The sequence below is a fragment of the Homalodisca vitripennis genome, chromosome 4, assembly GCF_021130785.1.
Source record: "Homalodisca vitripennis isolate AUS2020 chromosome 4, UT_GWSS_2.1, whole genome shotgun sequence".
Taxonomy (NCBI): Eukaryota; Metazoa; Arthropoda; class Insecta; order Hemiptera; family Cicadellidae; genus Homalodisca; species Homalodisca vitripennis.
Genome location: NC_060210.1, coordinates 125544872 through 125554525, shown reverse-complemented (window position 1 = coordinate 125554525; position 9654 = coordinate 125544872). Strand labels below are relative to the sequence as shown.

The 9654-nt window shown below is 39.6% G+C and overlaps 2 protein-coding genes across 9 annotated transcripts in view; both read right to left on the bottom strand.

Annotated features, from left to right (window-relative positions):
* Positions 1–232: 232 nt before the first annotated feature.
* LOC124360128 lies at positions 233–4670 on the bottom strand. Its single transcript, XM_046813474.1, has 2 exons — positions 4532–4670; positions 233–1527 (listed from the first exon to the last, which is right to left on the bottom strand). The coding sequence occupies exons 1-2, from the start codon at positions 4664–4666 to the stop codon at positions 346–348; spliced, it is 1317 nt and encodes a 438-aa protein (XP_046669430.1). The 5' UTR covers positions 4667–4670; the 3' UTR covers positions 233–345.
* A 2693-nt stretch (positions 4671–7363) lies between these two features.
* LOC124360126 (facilitated trehalose transporter Tret1-like) overlaps positions 7364–9654 on the bottom strand; it is a 65771-nt gene continuing 63480 nt past the window's right edge. For all 8 annotated transcript variants that reach the window (XM_046813466.1, XM_046813469.1, XM_046813464.1 and 5 more), the window contains one exon: positions 7364–8848. In XM_046813466.1, the coding sequence (XP_046669422.1) occupies positions 7518–8848 (1331 nt within the window). In that variant the 3' untranslated portion in view covers positions 7364–7517. The remainder of the gene's footprint in view (positions 8849–9654) is intronic.

The following is a 9654-nucleotide window of genomic DNA, read 5'->3' as shown; positions in this document are numbered from 1 at the left end:
AGCTATTACCAAGTATTGCCTCTATACTAAGTTCAGTCTGAATCACGGTTGTTATCGTGGTGACAATTATTCCCGCAATGTTATATAATATATATACTACTTAACACTTTTTATGACATCGACCTAAAAAACTTTCTCCTTTATTATATTAGGGAACAGTTCCATAAACACTTTCGTGTGTTGGTCAATTAGTACTGTTAATTCAGTAATAATCAATGTAAATTTCAGTAAATCGGTTAAAACATGATTAATTTGGTAGTTTATTTGACAAAAAAAGCAAACAATTCAAACTCAATATAGTTTTTAGAATAATTAAATTATCTTTAACCATCGATTTGGAGGTTATTATAAAGGATTAAAATGCTTCCTGAGATTTCTTTTCAATATAGTGCGTTTATCCCCTACAAGCTGCTGCTTTATTTTAGATTTATCATCTTGGAAAGAATGGAACGGAGGAGCTTTCCCCAAACTGGCAGGAAACAGTGTATACATGCCAGCTTCACTCATGTTGAATGTTTCACAATACTTGTCAATTGTGCGCATAACATCGTTTCTGACATCTACGGTTGGTTTTGTTACGGCAGATGTGTCACCAGCAGCATTGGTACCAATAGTTTCATTTTTTATTGTTGTGAAATTTGATATTTCTGTAACAGTGTTTTCAGGTTCAGACACTGTTGTGTCTCCAGGAGCATTGGAACCAATTGTTTCATTTTTTATTCCTGTGAAATTTGATATTTCTGTAACAGTGGTTTCAGGTTCAGACACTGTTGTCCAATCTAGGTTGATCTCATCTGATACTCCTGTAGTCACCGTTCCCTCAGCAGTTGTTTCAGGAACCCCCGTACTTTCGGATGGGGTAGAAAGTTCATCAGTCTTTACCAAGTTTTCACCCGATACTGTCAGTTCACTTTTGGACGTGTTGAAGTCTTGAGTAGCTGAGACTGAGAACTCTGTTGGATTTGTTGAATATTGGGGTTCCAAAGACGACTCTATTGTTGTGGATATCAATTCTTCTTGATTGGTCGATGACTCTGTAGGTGAAGTCTGCTGGGTAGAGCTCTCATCCATGCCATCGGAGGCGTGAATGGCTGTTGTTGCCTCATTCGAATTAGTTTCAGTTAATAACTTAGGTGAGAACTTTTCTTGGGGGGCTTCTTCTTCTTCTGGGGTTTCCACAGGAAAATTGGAGCTGGCATTGTTTCGTGGCATCAAGAGAAAGTAGTTTTTCACAGTTAAGTTGTTGCCGTATAATAGATTTATAGGGCAGTGGTATTTTGAAATAGGGTTACTCAGGTTTAATGCAGTTAGATCGTTGGCTATTGGAGGATTTGGAATTGGCTGGGCAAGTAAGTCTTCTGATCTTTTTGATTGCCGGGAATGTTCCATGTTTGACCACTCTTTAGAGTTTCCGGTGATGAGATTTATGTATGGCACAGAGTCATGTTCCTTGGTATCTACAAGTAATGGTTGCTCTTTTCTACGATCACTCCATATCTCACTTGGTAGATTAATGTCTCCATATTCCTAAAAAAACAACACATAAACATATCTTTCACTTAAACCTATTTTAAAATTAATTAGCAAAGCTGGCACTTCCTACTTGCCTAATACGTTTTGTTTTAACTTCTTTCTACTGGATATCACTTTCCACAGCGATGCTGACATATTTCAAGATTTTAATTTTGAAAGCAATATTTGGATACAGTGCGTTTTGAATAGATTTCAGTTATGATAGCGGCCGGCATAAGATGAAAAACAAGCTATGTTTCCCTAGAATATTACAAAACAGTGCTTTGTTCGTGTTGTTACCCTAAATGTCAGTTATACCGGCCGCGTAAGCTGAAAACAAGCTATGTTGCCATAGAAGGGTACAGCACAGTATTAAATTAGTCTAATCTATAACTATACAGCTCTTATTATTATTTCGAGTCATTAGTAGAGTACGTAATCTAAGTGGTTGATCCTGAGTAAAAAAATTGTTATAACTTATTACAATGTCTGTGTAAGTTTATACAAGTATATAGCTATTATATTTATATATTATTGTGGTATTATATTTATATGCTTTTTAATTTAGATTTCTGTGTCAAATAGAATAATAAATGGGATGTTTAGGTTTGTATGGAACACTTAGTTTGGATATGACTGTACAGGCCGAGACATTCCGTTTGATTTTAAAGATGCACGAGAGGGGAACCGTAGCTGGCAAGGAGGGGGAGTGGTGGCGGAGGGAAGCGGGCTCACAGACCGAGCTCGCAACTTCCCCTCGACTCCAAAAATGCCCAGACCAGTAGAGTAGACACTGGTCGACATACTTGAGTCTCACGGCATTCGAGGCGTGCCTCTTGAATTGCTTAGCTCACTTTTAAACCACAGATCCTAAGTTGTCCAAATTTCAAATCAATTGTCTAAACAAGTAAAACTGAATTATGGTGTCCCTCAGGGATCCATAATCAGTCCTGTGCTTTTCCTGCTTTATGTCAATGACATAGGATCATCAGTTCTGTACGGGAAGCTTGTGTAGTGTGCTGATGATACGACTCTGATTCAGCGATAAATCAAGCGAAGTTTAGGAACAACTTAGGAGTCCTTTGTTGATCCCAACAACTATGTCCAATAATTCAACAGTCTCAATCTCACAGCAAATCCATCAAACTCCAATGTTTTAAATTTTTCTTTGCGTGCTGTGGAAAACCAGTATAGGCCTGCTGTTTTTTGTTGACTCCTCACTGGAAGAAGTCTGCTCTTCAAAATTCCTTGGGATACACCTTGAGCAAGGGTTTTCTCGGAATGAGCACATTGATCACGTTTGCGCCAAAATCTCCTCAGGAATATTTGTTCTGAAGTCTTTAGCAAAATACTGCCCGAAGAAACTGATAACGTATTTATACTGACCGTAGGAACTGATAACGGTGTATTACGGCTTGATTTATCCACATATGTCCTACGGTTTGGTACTCTGGGGAGCTTGTACAAACTATCAGTTTCAGGGAGCTTTCAAACTAAAAAAAAACCGATTCGAATCATCGCAAAAATCAATTTTAGAGAGTCTTGCAGGCTAGCTTTTAAGGCATTGCAGCGGATCCCTCTGCCCGGTCTGTAATTTTGAAAACAACTTTGTTTTATATGTTAAAATGCGTTTTATCCAGAGGTCAACACATGCACGAGACAGGAGGCAGAGATAATTACCGTGCGGGACGACAAAGATCGTTAGTTTATGAACACTTGCCCTCGCAGCCAGGTGTTAATTTTCTCTACAGACTGCCAATCTCAATTTAAAATTCCCCAACGCAGAAGGCGTTAAAAACTCGTCCTAAACACATTTTGGTGTCACAAGCATTTTTTAATACTGACGAGTTTTTGGAATTCGACTGGGAAACCGGCCAATTGGAATTATCGACTCCCTGTTTATAAAGTGAGTTATACTGCCAAGTAATAAAAGAAGTGTGTTTGTAATACTGTATGTCTGAATGAGAATGACGTGATTTGAATGTGTAAAATTTTAGAATATAATAAATTGACGTTTGCTATGCAGTTTTAAAATATTGGCTTCGCAATAAAAAGTAGGCTATTTGGTCTAGGTAAAGAACAACTTATACTCCTAAACTGACAAAAATACATAATTAACAAAATTTTTTTATTGTGTGTATGTATTATGAAATTCGAAAAGATATTGCGTAATGTCATTGAGACTATTGTAAAGATTTTAATCTTCGCACTTTGGAACGTCTCCAAGTACTAGGGCTCGTTGCTCAACAAGTTCCAAGGGCTGTAAAGAAGACCAATTGGATCAAAATGTTATGAGAAGACAACAGTTTTCTAGCACCAATAGGATAAGTCAAGGAGAATCGTGACAACATAAAAATGGTCTCATTAAAGATCATTTCCCGGCTATTAAAGCGATACCTCATTTCATTGTTAAACGTTCTCTCCACAATTATTATACTATATAAAAAGCCTCTATATCATTATGCCTTTACTCCATTATGTACTTAAAAGAAATTTACAAAAATATTCTATTTAAAGCTCAACAACGAAGTATGATTTTAATTAAAACGGAATTCTCATAAACACAAAAATCATCCGTGGTATAAAAGCTGAACTTTGTGTTGCTATGGTAACACTTTTACACTTATCTATGTAATGATTTTCAATAATAAGGATGTTGCTCAATAACAGGCAATTAAGTGCCATATGAAATAGCAAATATATGTGTGTGTCCTTGGCTGCTTTCCTGAAACGGTTTGTCTCTTTTACAAACTTTTATAAATCCAAAAAGTTAAATTTAAAGTATTATAATCTTTTAGTAATATACTGCCTGCCACTTTATTTTTATAAACATTATTCATTGGCAATACTTAACATGTGTCAGGATTATTTTAAAAGTTTTATTTTTAATAATATCACAAATTACTATGAATATCCATGGATTATCACTTATACCTATAACTTAGGAAGGTTGTTGCAGTAAATTCCGAGTGTAATTCAATTTAAATACAAATGGACAAAATTACAGTAAAACACTTACTTTTCCGTCCTCTGACGTACGACTGTACAGAGCTCTCGTGACTACCGTAGAACATCCTACGATAAACAGTACACACACAACTAATTTATTTTGGCCCAGAAACATTTTGCAAGTAGGCAGTTTCCATGGGGACATTAAAAAACAAGTAAAACGTATAATAGTATTATTAGAACAATTTATTGCAGTAATAAATCTGGATCATCCAGCTATGGCCCCACCTAGCTTCTTAAAACCTCTGAACACATATATCTGCCCTCTAGATGTTCTCCGCATGTTTGTGGTACTGACCAATAGGATCATCCAGCTATGGCTTCACCTAGCCTCTTAACCCCCCTTTGACCACAGACACGACGCTCTCTAGATATTCTCTGCATGTTGTGGTACTGACCACTAGGATCATCCAGCTATGGCTCCACCTAGCCTCTTAACCCCCTTTGACCACAGACACGACGCTCTCTAGATATTCTCTGCATGTTGTGGTACTGACCACTAAGATCATCCAGCTATGGCTCCACCTAGCCTCTTAACCCCCCTTTGACCACAGACACGACGCTCTCTAGGTATTCTCTGCATGTTGTGGTACTGACCACTAGGATCATCCAGCTATGGCTCCACCTAGCCTCTTAACACCCTTTGACCACAGACACGACGCTCTCTAGATATTTTTTGCATGTTATGGTACTGACCACTAAGATCATCCAGCTATGGCTCCACCTAGCCTCTTAACCCCCTTTGACCACAGCCACGACGCTCTCTAGATATTCTCTGCATGTTGTGGTACTGACCACTAAGATCATCCAGCTATGGCTCCACCTAGCCTCTTAACCCCCCTTTGACCACAGACACGACGCTCCCTAGATATTCTCTGCATGTTGTGGTACTGACCACTAAGATCACCGAGCTACGGCTCCACATAGCCTCTTAAACCCTCTTTGACCACAAACATGACGCCATCTAGATGTTTTGTGTGCACGTTTGTAGTACTGGCCACTAAGATCACCGAGCTACGGCTCCACATAGCCTCTTAAAACCCTCTTTGACCACAAACATGACGCCATCTAGATGTTTTGTGCATGTTTGTGGTAGTGACCACTAGCATCATCCAGCTATGGCTCCACCTAGCCTCTTAACCCCCCTTTGACCACAGACACGACGCTCTCTAGGTATTCTCTGCATGTTGTGGTACTAACCACTAGGATCATCCAGCTATGGCTCCACCTAGCCTCTTAACACCCTTTGACCACGCACACGACGCTCTCTAGATATTCTCTGCATGTTGTGGTACTGACCACTAAGATCATCCAGCTATGGCTCCACCTAGCCTCTTAACCCCCCTTTGACCACAGACACGACGCTCTCTAGATATTCTCTGCATGTTGTGGTACTGACCACTAAGATCACCGAGCTACGGCTCCACCTAGCCTCTTAACCCCTTTTTGACCACAGAAATGACGCCCTCTAGATGTTCTCTGCACGTTTGTAGTACTGGCCACTAAGATTACCGAGCTACGGCTCCACATAGCCTCTTAAACCCTCTTTGACCACAAACATGACGCCATCTAGATGTTCTGTGTATGTTTGTGGTAGTGACCACTAGGATCATCCAGCTATGGCTCCACCTAGCCTCTTAACCTCCCTTTGACCACAGACACGACGCTCTCTAGGTATTCTCTGCATGTTGTGGTACTGACCACTAGGATCATCCAGCTATGGCTCCACCTAGCCTCTTAACCCTTTTTGACCACAGAAATGACGCCCTCTAGATGTTCTCTGCACGTTTGTAGTACTGGCCACTAAGATCACCGAGCTACGGCTCCACATAGCCTCTTAAACCCTCTTTGACCACAAACATGACATGACGCCATCTAGATGTTCTGTGTATGTTTGTGGTAGTGACCACTATGATCACCCGCTACGGCCCCATCAAGTCTCTTAAACCCTCTGAACACAGAGATAACTAATCTCTAGATGTTCCATGTATGTTAATGGTACTAACTATAGGATCATCCAGATACAGTTCTACATAGTCTAGTAGTTAAATCTTATCTGCTGACTCAACCATTTGTCCATATTTAAGGAAAAAGTTACCTCAAAAAATCCCTTAACTTTCAAAGGCAAAAATGATTAATATAGAGTAATTACACCGCTAACAAAAGCCAAACCCCATTTATATGTTCTTACACTTGTTTACATATACTAATCTGATCGAATAGGTTATCAAAGTTTTAAATTTTAATGTTGATGTGAATATTACATTACTGTTTTCTACTATATTAGTTTTTGCGAAAATTAATATCAAGTTAGGTATAAGAATAATTATTATAGAATAATATGAAGGTATTCGAATTCAAAACTGTCTAATTTAAACCTTGTATACACTAGCATATATAAATATAAAACACGACATAGATCAATATACTGTGAAACGAGGTCGTTAACCCTTGAATGTATGTGTTATTTTACTATTCATGGCAAGCATACTCCGACATTTCATCAGATATTTACGAAACACTCAGTATTTGCTCTGTTATATTAACACATATTATCTTTAGTGCTGTGTAGTGAAATAACTTTCAGTAATAACAACGCAACAATATTAGATAAACTAGTTGTAAATATAATTTTATTAAAATTAAGTAAAAACTAAATTTTTTATTATTGAGAAAAATAAATACTGCATATTAGTATCATAGAAAAAAAGAGCGAATGAAAGCGATCATTACTTTGAACTTAGAAATGCTTATTTTAAATTAATCTGTTTACTCAGAAACATCTGATGCATAGAAAAGATTATTTATATACGGCTTGAAGTGAATTTTTAAAAGGAACACATTTTTATATATCAACAAAAATAATTTATTTATAATACACATTCAATACAAAAATTACTTCGTAAAAAATTAAATCACAGACCTTACTTAGGATACAAAACCTTATTGAAATAAGTCACTTTAACATTAAGCTTAAAGTCTTGCGTTCTCAGTTGCTAACTTTGTGTCGATTTCGACAAAGCCTGCTGAATTTCCGAAAGGGACTTGTTCTTTGTCTCGATTGCATAAAAGTACATCCACACTAAACCGAACCAACAAGTCAGTGAGAATATCAGAAATATGAAGTAGACACCGATGCCATCCGCTACTATCTGGTAGAGCTTGAGCGTGATGAATGCGCCTATCGTGAAGTTGATAGTGTTGATGCTCGAGGCGACGGCTCTTGTGTTGGCAGGGAACATTTCCGAGCGATAGGTCATCGAGACCGGGTCCAGGCCAAACGCCAGGAACAAGTTGTAGAGTATGATGCACGCAGGACTGACCCAACTGTAGTTGGAGAGATCGTAGTCCGTCTTGTCGAAGAAGAAAAAGAACAAACTGATGAGGCCGAGACTGAAGGCACATCCGGCCGTCGAGATTATCAGTAGAGGTCTTCTTCCAGCGAGGTCCGTCAAAGCAGTACTGAAGAATCCAGAGATGAAAAGTACAGAACCCATGATGATAGTCATGACGTAAGGAGGGATCATAGTGAACCCGGTTCTTTGAAATAATTCTGTAGAGTAAGACACGATTGCGGGCAACCCACTCAATATTTTCACACCTCCCACGACCTGGACGATCAGCAGAGCTTTTCTGTCGGTAGGAGTAGCGATCACGTCCGCGATAGACGCTTTGTTGCTCATCTCCTTCTGAACGGTCTGTGTAATGTCCATGAGCTCCTCCTTGATGTCCTCTACGTTGCTGGTGCCTCTGAGCCACATCAGAGAGCTCTCAGCCTCGTCCTCTCTTCCGCGGATGATGTAATAGTAGGGTGACTCGGGCTGCCAGAAGAAGAGGGCGACGAAAGCTATGGGCAGGCAGAGAGTGATGATGACCAGTGCGTCATACGAGACGAACGGTCCTATGATGTACTCGAAGAGGAACCCGAGGTAGAAGGCTATCTGGAATAAGCTGGTGATAGCTCCTCGCACGTGCTGGGAGGCGATTTCACCCAAGTACATCGGGACGACTGTGAACACGATACCCAGAGCCAGTCCTTGCACGATCCTGGCGAAGCAAAGAGCTGCCACCGTCTTGATCCGGAGTATGATCAGCCAGGAGATCAGGTAGAGAGGGCCCGTGATGAGACTCAACGGTTTGCGGCCCATCTTGTCCACGATGAGACCGGCCGGGATGGGAGAGAAGAGGTTTCCCACTTCAATGATCGCTATCATCCAAGAGGCCTCAGCTGATGACATAGGGATCTCACTGTCTTCTGACCGTAACTTCACCAACGTCGGCGCTATCCAGCCGAACGACGTTCCACACGCCACCACTATCAGACATGCTGCAACAAAACACAACGTTATCGCTATCTTCCAAGAGGCCTCAGCTGATGATATAGGGATCTCACTATCTTCTGACCGCAACTTCACCAACGTCGGTGCCATCCAGCCGAACGACATCCCACACGCCACAACTATCAGGCATGCTGCAACAATACACAACGTTATCGCTATCATCCAAGAGGCCTCAGCTGATGACATAGGGACCTCAATGTCTTCTGACCGGAACTTCACCAGCGTCGACGCTATCTAGCCGAACGTCGCCTCACACGGTATCAGGCATGCCGCAACAAAACACCAAACTATCTCTTCCGTCCACGAGATGCAATTTTGTAGGATCAGGCATGGCTAAAGTTTCATCTTCCTATACAACAAAAATGTTATCAACAAAACTACACTCAGTTTATAAAGAATGATAAACAATAAAAGGTTTTACTTCTTCCAAACATTAAATTCTACAACAAATGTGGTTTAAATAAAAATAAACTTGTTAATGTTACGTCCCTCCATTAGTTTCACTAATGTACATTATACATAATATGTAGACAATATCAGTAGACAATCGAGATCGCCTATACAACGCAATCAAAACCTGCCACAAATAGAATATTTGCGTTTATCTAAACAATGCTTTGTCGAAAAATGTATTGTATACGTTTTTTGTACTAAAACTTTATTATTTTCCCGATTTGAAAATGAAGATATGTTATTAGATCTGAACTATTTATTGTAATATAAAACATGTCAATATTAAGAACAGGTTTGAATGGTAAAGACTCACCTCATTTTTTCAATAAAATATTACTAA

Bases quoted from the DNA above. Each gene is read 5' to 3' on its own strand.
- LOC124360128 (XM_046813474.1), bottom strand. From the start codon at position 4,666: ATGTCCCCATGGAAACTGCCTACTTGCAAAATGTTTCTGGGCCAAAAT. The intron at 1,528-4,531 runs GTAAGTGTTTTA...TTGTTTTTTTAG, and splicing joins GTACGTCAGAGGACGGAAAA to GAATATGGAGACATTAATCT.